The 23249-nt window shown below is 36.9% G+C and overlaps 2 protein-coding genes across 29 annotated transcripts in view; both read left to right on the top strand.

Moving 5' to 3' along the window:
• LOC6738209 (glutamate-gated chloride channel) overlaps positions 1–12690 on the top strand; it is a 50509-nt gene extending 37819 nt beyond the window's left edge. For 12 of the 27 annotated variants that reach the window (XM_044922777.1, XM_044922778.1, XM_044922772.1 and 9 more), the window contains 5 exons: positions 1137–1351; positions 2994–3044; positions 4777–5373; positions 8861–8971; positions 9403–12690. In XM_044922777.1, the coding sequence (XP_044778712.1) occupies positions 1137–1351; positions 2994–3044; positions 4777–5373; positions 8861–8971; positions 9403–9549 (1121 nt within the window). In that variant the 3' untranslated portion in view covers positions 9550–12690. Of the gene's footprint in view, positions 1–1136; positions 1352–2993; positions 3045–4730; positions 5374–8425; positions 8429–8833; positions 8972–9402 lie in introns of those variants that run through there. The other 15 variants (XM_044922775.1, XM_044922779.1, XM_044922774.1 and 12 more) reach the window with 9 other exon arrangements.
• Positions 12691–17155: 4465 nt separating this feature from the next.
• On the top strand, positions 17156–23197 carry LOC6738207. 2 transcript variants are annotated; one of them, XM_016169467.3, is made up of 5 exons: positions 17156–17659; positions 19909–20303; positions 20983–21142; positions 21324–21469; positions 22215–23197. In XM_016169467.3, the coding sequence occupies exons 2-5, from the start codon at positions 19953–19955 to the stop codon at positions 23127–23129; spliced, it is 1572 nt and encodes a 523-aa protein (XP_016032035.1). In that variant the 5' UTR covers positions 17156–17659; positions 19909–19952; the 3' UTR covers positions 23130–23197. The 2 variants fall into 2 exon arrangements, with proteins under 2 accessions (XP_016032035.1, XP_016032036.1); XM_016169468.3 differs by lacking the exon at positions 21324–21469 and having other exon boundaries at positions 17159–17659; positions 22215–22360.
• Positions 23198–23249: the final 52 nt, after the last annotated feature.

Genomic DNA, 23249 nt, shown 5'->3' with positions numbered 1-23249 from the left:
AAATCGATGTGGTTCGTGGATGCAGCGATGCGAATGCTGCAAGAGCTCCTTGCAACATGCCAAACTAGTTGGAGAACCGTTGACGCAACTAATTAGGCAACCAAGATGGATAATGTTGCATATCCAGCTGCAATTGGCCGATAGCATTTTTATGTCGCGCGGTCGTGAGCTGAATAATTAATATTAAATGCTCCAGCATTACCTCTGATTAATTTTATTATTTGCGCTGATGCTAAGGACAATGGGGAAAATTGATTAATTAAGCAAGGAACTTAGTCATTTGCAGCACAATGCTGTGTTAATGGATTTACATCATTTAACACATGACTTTGATTTATAACGCTTAATGCGTAATCAAATATTATTTATTGCTCATTAGCCTTTAGGTTTATTACAACGAAATCATTATAATAAATTAACCTATTAACTTTATTAATCACAATCATCAATTATAAAGTGCAAAAATGTGAATTAATTGATTACCATTACGCAAGTTATTGCATACAAATATTGAAATCATTTAATTAGTTTTGTTTCTATATTTTTAAAATATAATTATTTAAAATATAAATAAATAAATAAACTAATTAAACATTACAAATACATAAATGCATTCTAGATAAAAGCGCTTATTAAACAAATAAACGATCCTAAGATACTAAATCATATAGAACAATACTTTGAAAAATTACCATTGATAAAACTAAAAAAACGTTTACAGCATTACATTTTCACATATATTAGAAATACTGCTCCTTATCAAATAAGTAGAATTGATTACTTTTCTTTAGCTTCTGCACAGTTTATAAATCACAAAATAAAAGCAAACTGATAAACCGAACACCATGTGATATGATAACTACCCTTTTACTCTCCGTAAACCGGACTTAAAACTAAAAACTTTTGTACATATGCCAAAACCAATTAAACAACTCAATTGCCACATAAAATATATTCTACATACTACATCCCTTCGTCCTTGACACCCGTTTGTCCCCAGCCCCAAAAGTATGCAATGCTTTTCTAATTACGTGTCAAACGGCTAATACAACTTTCTCTACAATTACCATCCACAATCGGCAACTTTCAACGACTCGAAACAACTTGGAACAACTTTTGACAACCGGAATGAGAAGGCGTGACAACAATGCTGAATTTCTTCACTACCTCGAACGGTTTCCGGAGCACTCTGCCGGTTGTTTCTAATCTGACGGCGATGAACGTGTGGGACGGCGTTTGCATGTGCTTCATCTACGCATCCTTGCTGGAATTCGTCTGCGTCAATTATGTGGGGCGAAAGCGACCCCTGCACAACGTCGTCTATCGGCCCGGCGAGAATCCCGTAACACAGGTAAATTAAATAATCATTTAATCCGATTCACACCAGGCAGCCCCGACCCAAAGAAAAAAGCTAATTTCGTATGCATTTTGAAAGCAATTAAATATGAATTTTACATGAGCGTGCAAAGCCAACAAAAAATCGTATCTACATATATATTATATGTATAAATAAAACCAAGCAAATGACATAAAAAAAAGAAAACACACAGCGAACACAACTACCAACATTCGTACTATATATAAGTTATTCAAGTTATTTGTTCTTCCTTTGTTTAAGAAGCCAGCAACACCTGAGCCCAAGTCATGAAAACAAACAGAAAAAAAATATATATATAAAAAATACTCAGACGAAAACAATTCAATATCCTCCATTGTGTTGCGTTCCCCTCTTTCTCTCTCTGTCTCGCTCTATATCCGTCTATATCTCTTCTTTCCTCTATATCTGCGTACACCCAATTTTGATCACCTAACCGTGTACTGTCCAGTCTTATTTAATGGTCCTTAGTTAATAGAACCATTGCCATATCTACATAATCAACAACCAGATGCTCGCTATAAAAACTCACTTTGTGTTAATCCCGAAACTTAGCATTTTGTATAACAACCTTTTGAAACTATAGTAAACGTAACTTTGTGTGCCCTAAAAAAAATACCGAAATAACTCAAATTAACATTTGATTTTTGTCCACACACTTCTGATTTGAATTTGTTTTTTGTCCTATATGAAGATACTGTCGATGTATGTGTATTTATTGTGCCGATGCTCAGTTGTATTATTTGTTTGCATTTTATTAATCCAATGAAGTGACATTTATCCCGAGAAATGCCCACAGACCATTCTTCCTCTTTGATAGAAATCTAAACATTCATCTTCTGTTATGTTTCGATTATTTTCTAAATGTTGTATTATACAATCGTTCGTAAGGAAAACAATGCGTTTTATTCATTGCCAATTAGTTTAAAAATAATTTAACAAAACCCAACCATAAAATGAATAATAATAAAAAAAATTGAAGTGTTTTACATGCCGTAGGTAGGTATGTTATTTATGTTTTCATTGTTTTCTAACGCAAATGAAACAACAAAAACTAAAATTGATTATACAAAATAAAACCAATAAAATATGCATTTTGTTTTTACGTAGGCACCTTTCGAATTAAGATCAAATCGTTTAACAATGCACGTTAAGCATTTTTGTTTGATGTGATTTACGAATATGTAATCCTATTTATGGGAATTCATTTAAGTGGCATGTTACCTAACGAAATTAAAAACTAAAATCATTTTAAAGAGCTCATGAATCAACAAAGCTGTTGATGCCACTTAAATAAATGCCACATTCTAGCCCCATGCATCATACAATTACCCCATTTTTATGCAAGAGAGTCGAAAAACGAAAAGCGTAAACGACAAAAAAAGAATCGAACATTGTTCCCAATTTTAGTGATACGCAACTATTCGAAACTATAACCTCCAGCCAAATTAAACTTACTCTCAATAAATAAATTAGCAGCTAAGTGAGAACTGAGCAAGCGATAGCAAACAGAAAACCAGAAACCAGAAAACCAAAACTTAGCCCAACCAAAATGACAACCAAATCAAACTTAAAGTGTGTTTTGAGTATGAACATTGTTTTGTGTACATTTTTGCAGCGTCTTCCAGCAGTACTAAGCAGGATCGGAGTAATTCTTGCAAGTCCTTTGGTAAGCTATCAACCACAACTCATGCACCACCCCCGCCCCGCCCCCCGAGAAAACAGAAAACTTTAACAAAACCATTTAGCGGCAAACGGCAGCAAGCCAAAAAATAAAACCAACTTAACACACACACACACACAATCCAAGTAAAACACACACCCACACTGGTACACCCACCGAAAAGTCCTTTTCCCCTCTCCAGGCCAAAAAAAAAAAAAAACAGCGAAAAGTAAACCTAAGAAAAAATGGCATGCGAATTTCGCTTTGATGAAATGCATTGAAAAAGTTTTGTTTCGATTTTGGTTTTTGTGTTTCCCAAAAACAAAAAAAGTGTTTAATTTGATTTTCGAGCCAGAACGGAAAACCAATGAAAATAACAATAACTATAATTCAAATTTAAATAATTACCTAGTAGATTCGCACTCGCTTTCAATGTATATAACTTCATATTTATTACGACGATTATTTTCATAATTTAATTATTTTAATTCGTTTTCAATCATAAACAAACTCGTTACGTACTTACACACCTAACAGCCAATCGTGCGTATACTTGATATGCGTGGCTTAATTGTTTTTGAAGAATCTATTTCCACACGACCAACAGCAGAAACGACAACAACAACCACAACAAATAAATACTCATGATGAAAAATAAAAAAAGAAAATTATATCTATATCAATAAAACACACTTTAAGGTCACTTACAATTGGGAAAAATGTTACGAAAGAAAATTGTAACAAAAAAGCGAAAAAAAAAAAAATGATTACCAATTATGGAAAAAAATTCTTTCTCCTTTTTACATATATGACAAAATTATATCGAAAGAGCTATAAATCAATTCTGTTATTTGCCCCTGATTTACATTTTAATTTTTGTATATGAAATTTGCCTTGAAAAAATATACATTTAAATTAAGTTCTTTATTGATTTTCTGACACGCCCTATACCACTAAAAAAACAAATATTTCTTTGGCTTACTAAAATAAAAATATGGCCGGAAATGTTGGCCACTATTATTTATGGTACTAAAAAGTAGTAGCTGAAGCATTTTTGTTCTTTGGCTATTTTTTGTTGTCAGTGTTTGCTTGAAAGCTTTTTGTTTAGGCGCTTAGTTTAGTGCATTTTGTGCATTTGAATGTTTTTCAATAGATATTAAAACACTACATACGAGACACTAAAAACATCGAATATGTATAGCTTGGAACCAAGAAGCTAAAAACAATATAAAAATGGATTATATCAGTTTATTTTTCATAGGCGGGTAACACTACATAAATTAAAACTAAAGTTACAGAAACTATATTGAAAACTAAGCGAAGTTTTAAAGTGAGAGCTCGCTTTACAAAACTCCAAAGATATTCTGCTTTAATCTAACAGCTACAAGAAGAGAAACCAGAGTCCATTAACTACTGGAATGATTTAACCAATATAACTTACCATTTCACCACAACTGCTTAATTCCAAGTAACCTCTCCTGATAATGCCCATCAATTAACACAATTACTTTTGTGGCCTTCGATTATCCTGACTAAAACCACCTGTGTGTCGCTCTCCGAAAATTGTCTTTCTCTTTCCCGCGTTCAAAAACCAAACACTATAATGAAACCAATGCTAGAACCAATCCAGAACAAATAAGAAAAAACAAACCAAGACAAAAACTATCCCCATTCAACCAACCTGCTCTGTAGGTAATAATCGAACGCGAATTTTATGCCGCTTTTGTCCTCCGAAAAGGCAAGCGCCGCTGCCACGCCGGCCATGTCGATGATGGGCGGTGCCACGCCCATGTCCAGTGGCACCCCGGCCGCCTCCTCCTCGGTGGCCACGCCCGGCACCCCAAGGACCACCGATCCGGAGGAGTTCTTCGGCGGCGGCATGCGTTGGCAGGAGGCCCATGGCGGAATCATTGGAGCTGCTGTCCAGAATTTGCGGGCACGTTCGATAAAACGAAAGGCGGCCAGAAGTCCATCCACTTCCATATCGCCGCATCCCAGTGGACGACCCACTGAGCATATCTACGAAGAGCCCGGTGGATCCACAGCCGGTGTCACAAGTACCAAAGTAAAGTTCAAGGACGAGCTGAAGGAGGAGCAACCGGAGGAGCCAGAGTCCAGCACCAAACTACGCCGATCCGTGGCCACCAGCACACCGGCTTTGGTTGTTAGGATTGAGGCTGAGACCGATCCGGAGGCGGAAGCCAAGCCCATCCAGGATATGGAAATGACAGAACGTCAGTTGTCCTTGCCACTGAAACCGCCGCGTCGCAAGGCATCACGCTCCAATTCACCAGCCTCGGTTTACGGCGATGCATTCGAGAATGTGGAAGCTACAGTGAGTAAAGGACGCACCAGAATACCACAATCGCTCCCGAGACTAACCGAAAAATATCCACAAAAAATCTTAACAAACATTCGTTCTTGTTGTTGCTTGCACAACCGACTAATAACTATAACTAACCAGAATGAAAAAAACCGAGCCAAAGCAAAACGTCAGCAAGAGGAAAGTTTGGCCAAACTTGATTGCCTGCGGTTATTTTGATTGCCATTTGCCCAAAAAAAAAAAAAAAAACACCCACTAAATGCACCCAAACACCCCCAAACACGCACACTCAAAGTTGGATTTTTCCCCGAACTTGCGATAGAACTTTAAATGAAAAACTAACAATGACTAACAAGAGTAAACTGCATTAGACATGAGGTACTGGCAGCCAAAGGAAGCAGAAAGGTTAAGCAATTAGGGCTAAAAGCCAGGCAGGGTTGTCTTTTACCAAATCAAATGCAAGCATTGAAGATGTTTTCTCAACTAATTACCCTTCACCTAAGCGATTTAGTCATTAGGACTTTGAGTGCTTTCAGTGGCTTAAAGACTTAGTGGCTTGATTTAAATTCAAACATATTTGAATAAGTATTAATATCTAAACTTAATTTTATAAAAGAAATTTAGAATAAGTGGGATATATATATTTAAATATTTCTAGAAATATATATCCCAATTTAAACTTTGGTAGCACGAAGACGGTAGATATATTTTTTTGATACCATGGTGGAACATCTCGAACACTTGAATCCGACTTTTTGTCCTTTAGATTTGCAACCGATATCCAGGGCTTAAATCACTAAAACTTCCCCCAAAAGTCCCCAAGTAAATCAAACTTATCGGAATGGAAGTGGAGAAACCGCCATCAAGATAGAAATGCAAAGCCAAATAAAACCAACTAAAGTGGGCGTGATGAAATACCCGTCTGCCGAAAAGCAAAACTATTTTATGGGAAATTGTGAAACGCTGACGACGACTTCCGACAGTAGCAGAACACCAGGATGCGCAGCCCAGGCAGAAGTTGCAACCGGGCCAGTGAAAAGCCAGGAAAAGGCGGAAAACCCGTCGACAACAACAAGGTGGCTGGGAAAATGTTCTCCACCATTAGCATGTAAATTAAAAATGGTGTACGCGTTTAAATTGGCGCCCAGGCAGGTGGACAGCGGGCTGACTGGGCCGCAACAGGACAACATAATTATTCATGAGCGCCCCAAAGTGGAAAATGCCGTAATGAGCCCGAGAGCGGCGGAAAAACCAACGACACGGGAGTGCAAAACAAACAAATGGCAGCCAAGGATGCGGTCGAGCCGGCTCCAAAGAAAACCGAACCGAACCGAACCGAAACGCAAATGAAAATGAAAATGAAAACGAAAATAAAAATCGTCGGTACATGCATCATAATTGTCGAAAATTTTCTGAAAAGGATTTTCCATCGAAAAAGTTCGAGCCTGGCAGCACATTTTCCGCCCTCCTTTTTGGAGTCTTATGCAAATACGAAAAGTGTGGGGAGTTGAAAAAATTCACGAGGAAAGCTTTTTTCGCTTCACACTTTGCCCCCAATGATAATTGCACTGGGCACATAAATCTTCACTTGTCATACATTTTTCAAGTATTGTGTTAATAAAATTAAATGGCTGTTGAAACATCTTGGGAACCACTTAACGTTAAATTTACGAGCGCTCTTATTGCTTAAGACTATTTTCCCGAACCATATTTTAAAGATAGATTTTAAATAGGTTTTTCTTATGATGTGCGATCTTTAAGCAACTCATTAACCTTGAATAGATTTTTAAAATATTTATTTTAAGCAATCCTTTGCACTCCCAATCGTCTACTGATCATTAAAAATGCCTTGTTGATTTTAAAGAAACTAACGAGCAGCAAAATTCTGGCACAGCCACCGTGTTTAATTTAGGTCAGCCACGTTATCCGGCTCTCTGGCTGCTTAAACACACCCGCATAATACATCTTCCCTAAGTAACTGTTTCCTCCCCGCCCACTTTTCCACTTTCCCATTTTCCCCAGACTTTTCCATTTTCGCAACCCCACCGGCCACCTTTGCCGGCATTTGTGCACTCGGCAAATGGCCGCCAGCTGATGGCAAACAAAGACAAGTCAGCCAAACAACCAACCACCCACCCAACCCCCAATCCCCAGGAAAATCCTCTGATTTTTCCCCTGGTTTTTGGATGCAACTTGGGCAGTACGTGCCACTGTAGCTGCAATAAATTGTAGCATACTTGTGAGCGGACGCAGTTAATTTCTTAGCCTGCCACCTACGACCCATTGGACAATTTATATACCGCTCGCAAATTTTTGATGTTAATTAAGCCGGCAATTTTCATGAAACAGTGCAGGAACTGAACAGTAGTTATGCAATTAAATACGAGTATCTACACAGTAAAATATAGTTGTTACACAACATTAGTTGATTTTTCTCTGTGTGCTTGTATAGTAAACAGCCTGTATATAAAGTACCTGTTCTTAAACCAACACCTTTGCTATCGTAACATTCAATAAAGAGCACGCTTTAATCCACACAATAAAATGCACAAAACTCAACAGAATTTTACCTAAACTAACCTTGTATGTGTTCATAATCGATCATTAAATACATTCGAGCCAAATAAACATTCCACATCACACTAAACCTACAAAAAAAAACAAAATTACATTGTAAACCAGAAACTAACAACATTTTTTAAGCGTTCAATATTACATTAAGTGTTATTTAAATTTGAATTTGAATTTTCATCACATTTGTGCCTCTTTTAATTTCAACCCGCCCAAAATGAAAACACAGCAAAATTCTCATGCCATTCTCATATCAATCAAAATATACAAAAATCTATTCAAACTGCTATAGCTTAAACAGAAATAACAAATAAATAAAATACTGTACGTGCAAAATACAATTAGAACATTTTGAGAAAAATTCAATAAATATAATTAAATGCGCTGTGGTTATAAATAGAAAAACCGTGTATTAAAATTGAATTTGGTCTCTTTTGCTTTTTCAACTGCTGCCACTGACTTAAATACAAATAATAAATTAAATAAAAAAAAGCCCGTAAGTATGCTGACCTACTAACGATAATTAATTTTTTAAATAATTTCTGTAGTTAAATTTGTAAAAGCATTCCAAGCGCTTTCGTAATAAATTTCGTAGTGTTAAATTTCGATTTTTGCGCCACATGTCAAATAAACTGTAATAAATCAAATATTTTTCTACCTTTTTTCATATATTTTTAACATACTTATACGCTTTTTGCTGGGTTTTTGCAAAAACGAAATGCAAACAACCAAAATATAACCAAACTGCAACCGCCAAACCAATTTTACGTTTTTTTTTCGTATGCGTATGTGTGTGTATGTATGTGTAAATAACTCCTTTTTCAACACTTGTATTTGACTTGTAAAATTGCCAACTTGTTTGCCAACCACCACCATGGTCCAATCAAAATTAACAAATAAGTTTTTTAAATTTACCGCCGTCTATCAGGGCGAAAAGCGTCAAAACGCCGGGGCACCGAACGAAATTGTGGCATGCACCACCTGCGGCGGCAGCAACAGTCCGTGCACCCATTCGGCGAATAATGGATGTGCCACGGAGGTGAGAATATATACTTATACATTTATATAACTGAATCTGAAAATAAGTTTCGTCAAAAAAAAATACAACTTAAATGCACGATTGTGGTATATTTTCAAAGCAGGATTCTCTAAAGAATCGCGAACTATTATACCTCTAATTTATTTATTTAATTTAATTTTTTTCTAATTTGAATTACGTAAAATTTCAAATTTTTAACTTTTTTAATTTGAAATTTGCATCAGGGAAGATAGAGAAATATTCGAGCGTGATAGAAGGGTTCTATAACTAGGCAACTATAATAATAAATTAAATTAAATTATAATTTTGTCAATTGCAATTAAATACTAGAAAATTTGTCGTTTAAGTGAGGTATATTCTTAGAGAAGAAACTTATTTTCAGAGTCTGAATATAAAAAACATATATTCACTATTTTCCATTTTGTTCACAGACCTGCTTCGTTCAAGTGCGGAAAAAGGAGCCACCGCATCCGATTCGAGTGGCCAAGACGATCGATGTCATCGCTAGAATTACATTTCCAACTGCTTATGCCATTTTTCTGATATTCTTCTTTGTACACTATAAAGGATTTTCGTAAAATTAAGCAAAAACACTACAAGTAAAGCATAAACATACATATATAGATAATTGAACACGCTAAATTGCCGAAGCAAAGCCAGCAAAACCCGTAATGTAATTTGTAGAGAAACATGCAGACCGACATGAGAACTCGTTTGCTAAATTCTAGGGCCTTGCAAAGTCATCTAATTTTAATGGAACAAAGGGAAACACAAAGTACATCTAATTATTCATTAACGATTATTTAAATGGCAACAACATGACAAAACCAGTGATAAAAACGTCAAAATGAAAACATTAGTTTAAACTGAGTTGTTAATGGGGAAAAAATGAAAATGAATAAGTTGTTAATAATTAATATTTACGAAAGTTAAATTTACGCAAATGAGCAAACATACGAATGAAACATTTTCGACTGCCTTTTTTAAAAATAGTAGAAACAAACCAAAAAAGCAACAAAAAAACTTTAAATTAAATTTGCAAATTTTTGCATATGCTCGAAAATGCATTAGTTAATTATACCAACCAAAGAAACACTGTCTAGCAATTGTAATATATAATATTTAAACAATTTAATAAGCAAACAAATTAATGCTGAAAGTACCAAAAAAGAACACGATCCAAGAAGATAAAAAGACCTAGCCTATAACTATGAAATATGAAACGCAAACCAAACAGCTTTAAGGCTTTACCTATTTGAGTAGTCGAAATGATGCAAACCTGTTTATACACAATATACATAGATGTTATATATTTACAAACCAGCTCTAGTCGAATATTATGAAATTAAAACCCAGTTTTGTTCAATTCAATTCGATGAGTTGAGATGCCTCCCCATATGTCAAAGATTATGAAACAGAACAACACACGCAAATTGTTACTCATCTCACACAGATTTTTACGTTACGCTTTATTGTATATACTATTGATTTAATGTTTATTTAAATTCTGTTTATTTTTTTCAATAAATGTTCGATATAAAAAACAGCATTGATTTTAAAGCATCGCATAAATTCACGGAAATGAAACCGCCGCAAAGTAGACCACAATTAAAGCTTTCCTAAACTAAGATTCGGGTGAAATAAAATCGTATAAAAAAAACTCATTTTATAATTATAGAAGGTAACAATGAAGAATAGTTTACACAAAACAAATTTGTACACCTTCTGAGATTCATTCATTTCATTTGATCCATCAACGCCTTTTTAAGTAGCAGCAGGAATTGCCTAAAAACTTTTATTAAAATACATATCAAAGCTCATAGAAGAAACATAAACGAAGCTAACCAAAATATTTACAAAAAAAATATAAGACACGAATCTTTATGAAACTCTCATAAGTAGCTATGAAGCATATGCCAACCCAACTATAAACTCACAAAACTAACAACACCCAAGTATTTTAGATAAAATGTATGTCCACAAATGCTGGCAAGCGTTTGTTGGTCAATTAAGAAACAAATACAAAACCCAAAAAAGCACTATCTAATTCAAAAACAAAAAAAAAACTTAAAACCTAAAACCTAAACCAAATTTAAACCTTGTGATAATGAACACAAACAAAAATCCTAAATTTAAAAACGAACCTTTGCATACGAAGTTTTATTGCAATTAATTGAGAGCAGGTTATTGAGGGCCACGGTTACCAATTGTTTAAATAATATTACCTATATAGAACACAATATGCGTATACACGAAATGCTTTTTGCAAATAAATACATTTATGAATTTAGAGATTTGTAGATTTTTGGGAAATTTTCTTTTCGCCATTTTGCAAGCTCTTCGCAGTTAATTCTCATTTAGCAAAAAAAAATATATAACTAAATAGCAATTACGAGAAGGAAAACCCAAAGACAAGGACAATCTTTTTGCAATTTACAAAAACGAAAAAGTTAATCTGAGTAAAAGGAAATGCTAGGTCATCTTTCAAACAAGCAATGCCGATTAATTCAGAATCCTTTTTGTATAATTAGCTGCTTATATAGAACACAAAAAAAAACTGAACTCAAAATTCATCGCGTCCAATGACAAATGTTTTTGTTGCGCAAATATAGTCAAGGGTAAGAAATGTGACTGGAATTTGCTGAATATGTGGCCAATATAAGGAATGTACAAATTAATTACGATAAAGATGGACCCCAAAAAACTATATTCGATTCGTTCTTTGAACAGCTTAACCATGTAACTCCGTTAAATGTTAGTTAGCAATCGATTTGAGTGAAGGTGCCTTCTTTGAGAAAATTAAAAACTTATTGATTGCTTCGATGGTTTCAGGCGAAACACAGTTTTTGTTTTTATGGATGGAGTGATGTATGTGCCCTATATGGATTTCTGTTTGGGATTGTTTTTAACTCCTCACAAGCTAAACTGCTGATAAAATGAAGTAGAAGCTAATCCAAAGACCAGTAACATTATAAAAATGTATTTAAATAGAATCAAAGCAAAGCCATAAAAGTTCACACTTGAAAAAGCATTAATGAAATTAGGAACCAGAAAATTATAAAAAAAAGATTTTTCAATCTGTTACATTTGATCAAGAAAGCACTTTTTAAATTGTCATTACTACAAAGCTTTATAATTTGTAAATGCTATGAACGAAATGTAAATACTAATGTATCAAGACAGTTAGCAGTTAATTCATTTTATCGAATAACTTTAAACTAATTTCTTTATAAACAATATTTGCTAAATCCATGACAGTTCAACTGAACTGTTTGCTAGAGATTTGTTAAAAAATTATATATCTGAAATACGTTTAGAAAAAGAAAAAAAAAAACAAGTTAAGCCATTGGGGCAATTTGTGTTGTCCAATTTATTTCACATACGAGTAGATTTCTTAAAGATCAATTACAAAAAACCGAAGTCCCCACAATGCTACCAAACGTAATAATTATAATAACAACTTTTTTATAATGCACAATATTGAGCATAATAAAACCGATTTATTAACAATGCATTCCCAAAACGAACATCATGTAAATACACCAAGTACATAAAACAAGTCAAAAACTAGTTATAAACGAGTAAATATTTGAAAAAAAAAAAACGATAAATTGGAAAACAACAAACGAACAACCAGAAAACTAATAAACAAAGCAGCTTCGCATTAATAAAGATCGTCTCAATCAGAAAACGAAAACAATTATTAAATAAAATTGAAATAATCTGGCTTTTTATTGGGCTGCAAAAGTTGTAATTGGGTGAAAGGCTATCAAAATATTATAGAATATATTATAACAGAATTAAATGAATAGTATGCTTTTGTTTAGGAATATGTTTTATCTTATATATTATATATAATATATAGATTATTTCCAGTTGACTTATGATAAATGGAAATTGGCTGTTCCTACAAAAATGATTCATCAACCAAGTTCCATCTATAATCGTAGAAATATGATTTTAGATTGGCATCTCTTCCACCTTATAGAGTGGATATATCTCAAACAACAACAAGGCATAAATATGAAAAAAGGCGCGCTGCGTTTTCAGGTCAATGCACACGAGCCACAAATGCAGTCGCAGTTGCCGTTAAGACGGGACTACCCCTAAAATCGAGCACCACACGTTGGAAACAACCTGCCCATCGAATGACAACTGAATGCGCTGGTGCTGCAACTGTCCCTGCACTGAGAAAAAATACAAACAAAAAATTAAACAAAAATTATTACAAAACTTTCGGATATACCAAGAATTTAATTTTTAATCAAATATTATGAAAGTATTTGTGTGCAGGTGAAAAGTGCGTATTACAAATATCGCAATTGTGGAATTTTTAAAATGATAAAGGGTCATATTTTAATCTTTACATTAACTATGCTTAAGATAAATAAAATAGTTGCTTAAAACTGAATCAAACTTTTCTTAAGAGGATTGCTTTGATTACCAGTCGTCCCATAGTAAGTTTCATCCTTATATTTCTCCTCTCTTTGTACCATCGAATTTCTCCCAGTGTATTTATCGGATCTGACTGGTTGGCAGATCTCAGAGCCCGCCCTTGCCAGATAAACCAGCAAACAGGTTCGGCCAAAAGGTTCCAACTCGGAACCGGCGAACGAGGACAAGTGTTTTGACCCGCGCAACAGCTTCCTTCCGCCCTGTTCGAATTGCAACTGTCTGTGCACTTTCAAATATAATATATAAAACATATTTAAATAAATTTCATATATTTCTTTATTACAAGTTCTTACTATGCAGTTATGGTAACTACTCGAATACTCATTAAATCATGATTCTGTATCATATATCATGTATTGTAATTATTTTTGGTATGTTTGATAACAAAATTTCCAGTGTATCCGTTTGAGTTCAACTTGGATCGGGAGTGCGCCTCGCTTCGCTGACTTGTGCACCTGCAACAGCAGCCGGCGATGATGGCACGCGGTAAAGGTAAAAGTAGAGGCCGAGGTAAGAGCAAGGGTATAGGACACAACCCCTGGGGATGGGGCCAAGTTCTACCTGGATGCAGTTGGCCGTTTGTCGTCTGCCGGTTGCCACTTGTAATTATTTTGTGCCTCTGCAAGTAAGTGGCCAAAAAGAAGGTAACAATCTCCCCTCTTCGGGACTCGATGCAAACGAATTATATTCGTTTCGCTGGCGGTAAAATACGTTACAATTTGTGGAGGGTGTGGATTCGATCGAACACATGTGAATTGATCTTAGGAAATATTTATGTCAGGGTCAGTCTTTCGAGAAGAACATGTGCGAGTTAGGCCATGACAACGATCAGAATGCCAGAAAACAGCTGATGCTGCTTACATAAATTATATGATGGATTGTTTGGTTCTTATAATCCCCTATGAAAAGTGCCTAAAAAGTAGGTACCATTTTCTTCTCATTTTAAAAACATAATATCAATTTATGTACTTATAAAATATAGAGTTATATGCTTATGCTGTCATATATTTATATACTGAAATATAAGTTTTTAATAACCATTCAGGACAGCTTATATCTGCATGGTTCTTTTAAGGACACCCTTTATGGAACTCAATGCCCACTGACAACTGACCCTGCATGGCTGACCTGCAATCTCTGCTCAACAATCAACAATAAAACTCAATCATTGCTTGAGCACTGAACTCGACTACAATGAACTTGGGTGCCGAGTGGCTTGTACACCCCTGTCATTAGGAAATTTCCATATATGCGACACATGCAACGCCAGACAGCACACCACCCCCTCACCCCCCACACAAATAACCCCCCTTTTTGGGCGCCCCATGCCCCGCTGACACGTGGCGCCAGGCAATTGCATGCAGGACTAACTAACACTCCGAATGGACAGAAAGGACTTGCCAAATTAGGGAGCAAAGGCGACGGGGGCGTGGCAATTAGTCGCTTCAGGTGGCCAAGAAAAATCCAAATAAAAATTAATAACCACCAGGAAATGTTCCCACACTAAAAGAGAAAAGTGCTGGAATAGTAGTAATAATGCCCCTGGAGAGCTGCTGGTGCCATTATAAGGATATTACGAGCCCTATGTGTTTGTTTATGCCATGAAGTAGCTGAACCGCATCGAAAAAGTTAGCCACCCTGGAAAGTAACCCCTAGTCGCAGAGTTAGTACAGCCTGACCCGCTCCAGGTCCAAATCAATCATTTACATAATCGCTATAGCCACATTTGCTTTTCGAAATTTCACGCGCTTTTTCCTTGGAAATGAACAGGTTGCGTGGTTTTAATTGTTTCTATTTTCCCCCTTTCGGGTGGAAAACCACCCTCCCCCCCTTAAATGCAATTGCCTGAGCATTACGGAGCAAAGTTGTAATGACTTGCAAGGTGGGGCAATTTGTCATATTACACAGATAAGTTGGCACCTGCCATCAACTTCGCTGGAGGTGGTTCCACACTTTCTCTGGAACTATAATTTCAGCTTGTATCCAATCGATTCCTAATGAGCTTGAACATTATTGAATATTTGTATTGCCCAATCCTAATGAGTCCAATGGAAATTATTGGTTGGCTAAGCAAAGCAGTTGAAGCTAGGGTAAATATACACCAAGTTCATGCTCGATTGATCGGATTGAGTGTAATGCATTTTGAAGGAATATTGTGTTTTGCAATTTGAAAGAATTTCTTACTATGAAGACCCTATATGGTATTATATTTTCATGGCTACATTCTCAATTCAATAAACAATCATATTATAAATAATATGCCATTCTTTCATTTGCCTTAGGAAAATATATAATATATTTTTCAACTATTTCATTTATAATTACATTAAACCTTAGAAAAACACGATCATTAAAATAAAATCTATATATTTTATATAATTTATATAACTTATCTATATGGAAGTATAATCTCCAATAAAAGGATTACTTATCGAACTTTTTCCACAAGCGTGGCTTTTACTTTCTCATTCATAAAGATACAAAAGCCAGCGGCTAGAACCATTAGCACTACTTCTTAGATAGCATTGTTTAACCCCTTCCAAATTTGATTCCATATATTATTGCTCCCTCTGCCCACCTAAGTTTTTTGATCCTGACCGAAAAAAGTCTGTTAGCAACAAATGTACAACCAAAGGAATACAGGAAAAAAATGGAATCGAAAAGCAAATGCTACCCATTAACAATAAAATACACAGCGAAAAAACAGTGGGGGTGGCAAATAGGCTGGTCGAAGAGTGGGCGAAATGTTTGGGGGGGGGATAAAAACAAGGCAGAAATTCGTTTTTTATGTACCGCGAGTTTTTTATAGTTCGTTGTTGCTGCTGTTGTTGGTGGCACGTTATCAACAATCTCGTTTTACCAAATAACGCAAAGTGCGCGTCATGGCATTGGTACACTGAAAAAAAATTGCTTTATTGTACTTAGCATAGCCCATTCATAGAATCCATACCTATTTTAAATAAGGTATCTTTTGATGGTGTTTATTTAAATGTAAATTTATAATTCCATTATCAGATTACCAAAGAAGTGCATTTAAAATTAAAATAAAAGTTAATAAAAAAATGCAATGGTAAAATAGACTAAAAGAAGATCAATCACTAAAGAAAGGAAAGTTAGCTTGCAGTATTTTTATAAGTACATTTTAACAGTCCCCTAAAATAAATGTATTACTGAAAATCATAGAAGGGTGAGCAGTGTTAAGATCACAATGGCAGCAAATATTTTTCCCAGTGCATTTCTGTGCTGGTGCTGATGGTGGTTCCTAGTGTTTCCTGGTGTTTCCTGGTGTTGGTGGTGCTGTTGGCGGGCAGCACACGCTATAGTTCGCTTATGGAATAGCTGAAACTGCATTAAAGAGCGGAGGGAGTGGTCGTGGTAGTTGGTAGTGGTAGATGGAAATGCCCGTGGTATTGGTATTGGTCGTGGCCGAAAGAGAGTAGTTCTAGAAGGCTAGGGCTAGTGGAAATTGGTAGGAACACGCCGACGTATATATCGTGGTATATTTTTTTACTCAGTTTCGGTGGTGGCTGGTGGTTGGCCAAAAGACGGTGGCAGGATGACGATGATGATGATGACGACAGCAGGGGCAGGGAACCTACCCTCGGATCGGGCGCTCTCTCTCTTTCCTGCCCCTTCCCGCAACGCCAGGTGTGTCGGTGTGCGTTCCTGCGAGCTGCTCGCACCGTTTTTGCTTTAAAGTTTTGTGTGGTAGCAAATAAAATTTTAGTTAGTCACTTGCCGTCGTCAAGGATACGCCGTTCAGTTATTTGTTGTGCAACGTTGTTCCTGGCAACCACGAGTCGTCAGCCAGCAAGGACCTGTGCCGCTTCGGAACGAAAGGCTTTCAGTGCCAGGCTCGAATCGAGTGCTAGCGACAGGGACAGCAACATTAGCACCTGTCTAGATCTAGAAACCTTTTTATATACTCGTTTATTATCCGGCCGGTAGGCGGCAGCGCTGCCAACTGCGCAGTCGACGTCGACGTCGCTGCCTAGCTCACCTTACATAGCCGCAAATTCAAATTTGAACTTCAGTCAAGTGTCAAAGCTCAAAGGATTAGCATGTCCTTGCAGCTGCAGCATGTGTGAACCAGTGAAGACCACTGCAAAATACAATCTTCAGAACCAAATTACTCACTAGCTTGCCAAAAAGTGAAAAAAACACGGTCAGAAACCGAAAAGGATCAACCTGAAAAGTGCTGACAACTGCCAGATTTGGAGAAACTATCTAAAGGTAAGCGATCCTAGGTGATCTTCGCTTTTAAACTGGCGATCCAGAGCTCTAGCTCTTCAATTTGCTGACTTTGAGTCTTGGCACTGGGAGAATTCACAGTTGACTTGATTATTCTGTGGTTCTGCGGGTGCCAAAACTTAAAAACCGGCTTTATACAACAAATTCTTAACAATTACAATTTAAGCAACATAAAATTAGTGGAGCATTCTTAGGTTAGTAAATGGATTAGCCTGAGTACATGGATATACATAGGTAGATGAATTGTTTAAATTTACAGGGAACAACCCCAAAAATGATCTAAAAAATTGATTAATAAAATAATAATAATATTTAAAGAAACCACATTTAACTGTTTTTTTCATTTAAGACTTCAAGGTCAATCCTAACGAATGAAAGAGTTTTCATTAAGCCTTAGAAACAATCAAAAACCCCTATATATACAATTCTTCATATGTTCTGTAACATATGAACTGAAAATATAAGTCAAATTTGTTTAAATATTTAATTGAAAAGTAGTTTCCCTAAGCCTAAAATAATTATTTCTTATCCAAGCTTGGACAATACATTATCAAATCACAGCCATCGCTATATTACTCATACGCCACCGGTACCAACCCCATTGAACTGCCAACGTCACGACTGCGTTGGTTCCTCTACTTTCATTTTAGAATCCAATGCGCAGTACCCAAACAAAATTAATTTCCATCCAACACGCAACGAAAAAATCGAGAGGATTTCAGAGGAGCAATTAATTGGGGACGGGCTAAAATTGTTAAAGACTTAAACAATATATTAAACAAAAAGCCCAGAGTGAGACACAATCGCTGGCTAAACTTTAGAGACATTGAACTTTCGGGGGGTCAAAAGTATTTCTTAACTTGGCCAACTGCCCTCTCATAAATGTATTATGAGGGGAGGCAGTCAAGCCCTCCCCCTTTAAAACAATTAAGTGCAATGCAAAGGGCGTGTCAGAGTTCAGTAATTGACCTCACCAATGGAAATTTACATTTGAACTTATCTTGATTGGAAATTACATTTTTAAATGTACACTGTACATGTCCAGGTGTCCAGCGTAATCAAAGGCAGCCCCCGCTCAAGGATATCCAGCGGCAGGACTACTGGCCCAGGTGGAAATCCTTTTGCAAATTGCTTCACTCATAACTCATTTCTCTAATAGAACCGGGGGCGTGGCCCATCGCTAAAGGCACCTGTCCAGAGAGCAAATAAATATTTGATGAGGGAATTCTGAAAACTTCTGTTAATTCCATTTCAATTGTAGTTTTGAGCACAAATAAGGTCCTTGGGGTGCACCTCAGATGTAGTTCTCGAAATAATCTTTGAATTAATTGGAAATTTTAATATTGATATCATAAAAGATCTAAATACTCCTAAGTGCAGTTGGAATGGAATTTGAAAACAATGATTTTAAAATTATAAAGGATATAACAAAATACATCATAATATATCGTTTTAACTTATTGCATTGCAAGGACTATTCTGTATTCTCGATCTCCCGTAAAAACCAAGCAATTTGAGCACTTATATTTTAGTAAATTGGTACCCAAAAATATTTCAGCACTCTAACCGCCGCCAATCTATATAATTTGCGCTCCTTCGCTGCATTTTCCGGCGGCATAAATTAGCATTAATTCATAAGTCTGTAGTCAGGCCACCAATTGCAATCCAAAAAAAAAAAAAAAGAGAAAATGTTTTTTGGCTGGAAAAGCGAATTTGCATACAAACTGCAATGTTCGTACAACGCCCCCCGAACAACAAATTATGTGTGGGGGCCCAAAGGGGCCGTGAACTGGGGAATAGGGGCCTAGTAGGCCTCGTAGGATTCCGATGGCTTGACTTGGTCTGGGGGGAGTGGGAAATGGTGGATTGGATGGTATGGGGATTGGTGCGACAGCCTAAACGCCGGCAATGTTCCTGAATAATGGGCCACCGGCGCCAACTGACGTTGGTAGGCAATTTTCTAGGAATCTAGATGGGGTTGCGTCGTGTATCTATGGTGAGGTGCAACTCCATACATATGTGTATGTATGTGTTCTATATGTGCCATATAGGTGCACATGTTGTGCGGCAAAGGGATACTGCATAATTTATTTAATCGCGGGCAACAAATCTAAATTGATCGTTAGGCGTAGGCGAACGAACAGCCAGCTGAACCAACAAAATTTCTAACAAGGATATTGCATGTTCTCTATATGTATTAAACTATTTTTTCCACCGCTTTTCCATTGCAGTGCCAATTAGCCACAGAGGTTTTTCAAAAGGCGAGCAAAGGAATATGGCGCCGCAACAACAGAACTCCACATTCATCGATGATAATCTGGACAGCTGTCCATCGCTATTGAATCTACCCGAAAGTCCCATTCTTCCGCCGCGACGATGTCAAAATCAAGACACCAACAACAATAATAATAATAAGCAGGCTGCATTCGAGGAGCGTTTGGTGGATGAACCGCCATCGGTGGGGGAGCCACCATTAGCACCACCCATACCTCTGGCCATACCCATGGCACCAGCACCACCACATCGGCAAGCATGCAAAAATAAACACGGCAGGGAAAACGGAAACGCTGGCCAGGCCAGTCGTCGCCACCGTTCCATTTCCCTCTATGGCGTTAATAGCACTGTGGTAAGTGCCTCCTGCTCCTCTTGCTCCTTTGGCCACTCACCACCCCACTCCAGTCCCCGCCCCTGATTTTCGGTTGCGCCAGCTTTTCCACTGAAATCAAACAAATCATCTAATTGGGTGGGCAGGCACAGGCGGTAGTCATATGCTTATGTGGATAGGCTTATACTTACAAATAGGGGTATGGAAAACTTCGATAGTGCGTCTGTTACTCAAGAAATTGATTGCAACCTTGCGTTTTTGTAAGAATCAAAAGAAGAGACTTAATTCTTTAGACTAATAGTTCTGGTAATGGGCTTAGAACTCAAAAGGGAATCGTTTATTAAACAGGATGTCATTGAATGGGCTTGCTTATAAATAAATAAGATAAAAATTACATTTATTAGTAGTAATATATATAGAGCTTAAACAAAATTATTATCAAATGTGCACTATTCCCTGTACCCGTTGATATCTATCCAGTATCCTATATATGGATACCAATATTAAAAGTATTATTCTTTATGGGTTTACCTTAAATTTCTATTTCCTTACTATTTGAACAAAAAACGAAATTCTTTGAAATTTCTTGAAAATTTCCCTTGCTTCTAAATCCATACCCCACCCTACAATCCATTATTAAAAGCCTGACAACCCTGTTAATCGATCCACGTACTTCCCTGTTCTTCTGGCAACCCTTCAGGAGCAAGGCCACAAGGAAATCCCCATCTGGATGGACGACGGAGAGGCTCGTTACGTATCCGGAGTGACGAACAAGACGACGTGCGATGACATAATCAAGGCGCTGATTGATGACGAACTGCGAAACGGCAATGGATTCTACTGCGGCAATAATCCGAAAGGTAGGTTAATAACAATAATTCCCAGCCGATCCTGTCGTGACTGCTACTTTTTTTTCTTACATCACAATTTGACTTTTTATTTATTTATGCTCCTTATTTACAATTTCTTTTATTTTCTCTCATTTTGCGTTTCGTTCCGTTTCATTCAATTTTCCCGTTTTCCGCACGTTTGAAAAACAAGATGGCGGCCAGAGGAAAACGGCAGCAGCATCGCGTGACTACAGCGATTACATTATAACGGAAAGTTGGGGCGGAATAGAGCGCTGCTATGATGGCAACATGGCCATTTTGCCCGTTTGGCGCGCTTGGAGCCGTGTACACAATGAGGTAATGGCAACGGTCGGTGGACCAGGGGAATCCCACCTGGCGTGCAGAAAAAAAGGAACAAAATAAAACAGAAACACCAGCGAACTGGGCCCGAAAGCACAAAAAAAAAGAACGAAAAGTCTACAGTGATTGCATAATAAGCGCTTTTTCCTGGCGCCACACGCAAGCCAAGAAATGTGAAATTCATGTCGTTCTCGAAAACCCACTCCATACGTTCTCTATATCCCCCTTTCAAAGTCACACCCGCGCCTATTATATACATATGTACATATGTATATACATAGTACCACTCGCATTTGACTTATGCTTTGGCTTTTCGTATTTATTTGTTTATGACGCACAGAGTGAAATCAATTTGCTTATTGATTTTTATATCAAAGTTCATGTTTTCGTTTTGGTCTAATTATGTTGTAAATGTTTTATGACCCGGACTATTAACAATGGGAATAATGTTAGTCGAGGAAAAGGAACTCCTAATTGTTATTTGATGATCTTATCCAGTTAATGGATGGAAAGGGTTAAGAACAAGCACCAAGGTGGTTTTATTGTTAGAGCTGTATTAATGACAATATAATCTAAGTGAGATATTTAGTTTTACCTGGTTTTGTAGAAATAAATACAGAGTCAATTTGTTACTTTAAAAAGAAGAATATACATTGAGGAATAAAACATTTTTAAGGAGTAATATATATTTTTGAGTACATCAATTCATTAATGAATAATTATTTCAACTCTTGCTTTACAGCTCCGCATCTCCCTAAAACACCGTGATAGCTTCAGAGATCCCCTTGCCATGCAATTAGTGCCCCATTCACAACCAGCCACAGGATTTTCGATGTACAAGTGGCTAAAGAAGCTACTGCATCTGAAAAAGGGAAAGAAGACGCCACCAAAACCCACAAAAACGCCTCCGAAAGTGCCTAACAAATTGAAGGAGAAGAGAGTGCACGGCCAAAAGCAAACGATGCCCAATGACTTGGTGCTGGTTATAATGCCAGACCAACTGTATAGGGGTACCGAAAACACTGCCAAATCAAAACTTTATAAGCTGGCCGAGAATCGCATCAGCAAGCAGCGTCATCGAAGAAGAAGTCGTCACGAGATAACCAAAGCCTCGGTTGAAACATTCAGGACAGCGATTCCCAGCGAATGCAATAACAATAACTACAATGTTAATAACTGCATAATGAGGCGAAAGGATAAGCCCTTGCGAAATAGTGTACGATATAAGTTGGCATCTCTTCATGCCGATATGAATGTTCGCTATGAAAAGGAACACGCTCTAACACGTCAGCTATCGGAAATGTGCCGACTGTACCGATTGCAGAACGAACGGTACAAGGGACCGGAAATGGAGTTATCGGTCGGGCAGTTGCAACAAAATATCGAAGCCTATGCCGAGGACATCATTAAAACTGAACACGAGCTTCTCGAATTGAAAAATGAAATCAAGCACGATATATCCCTGATTAATAACTTAAAGCGTCTGACCTTGGAGGAATCGGAGGCAGATGCCGCCTGTAAAAGAGGCGCAGCAAAAGTAACACATCCCTCACAGGAAAATGAAAATACCCCTCAAGTTGCTAAAAATATGCAGGAAATGCAGTTTGTTGATAATATTTACGAGTTTTGCGATAATAATGCCAGTATGCTGGTGTAATTGCAATTATTTGTAACTTGTTAAGTTTTCTACCAAAATAAATATAAATTTTGTATAAGCAATTTAAATTACGAATTTTAATGGTTGTGGTTTTTGAAAGACTTATTAAGAATTAATGAT

The sequence above is a fragment of the Drosophila simulans genome, chromosome 3L (genome assembly GCF_016746395.2).
Source record: "Drosophila simulans strain w501 chromosome 3L, Prin_Dsim_3.1, whole genome shotgun sequence".
In the NCBI taxonomy this organism is placed as follows: Eukaryota; Metazoa; Arthropoda; class Insecta; order Diptera; family Drosophilidae; genus Drosophila; species Drosophila simulans.
The sequence above is the reverse complement of the archived record's forward strand: the minus strand, read 5'-3'. Positions and strand labels throughout refer to the sequence as shown.

Coding starts and splice junctions, on each gene's coding strand:
- LOC6738207 (XM_016169467.3), top strand. CDS start 19,953: ATGGCGCCGCAACAACAGAACTCCACATTCATCGATGATAATCTGGAC. Junction 20,304..20,982: donor ATGGCGTTAATAGCACTGTG/GTAAGTGCCTCC, acceptor GCAACCCTTCAG/GAGCAAGGCCACAAGGAAAT. Junction 21,470..22,214: donor GGAGCCGTGTACACAATGAG/GTAATGGCAACG, acceptor CTTGCTTTACAG/CTCCGCATCTCCCTAAAACA.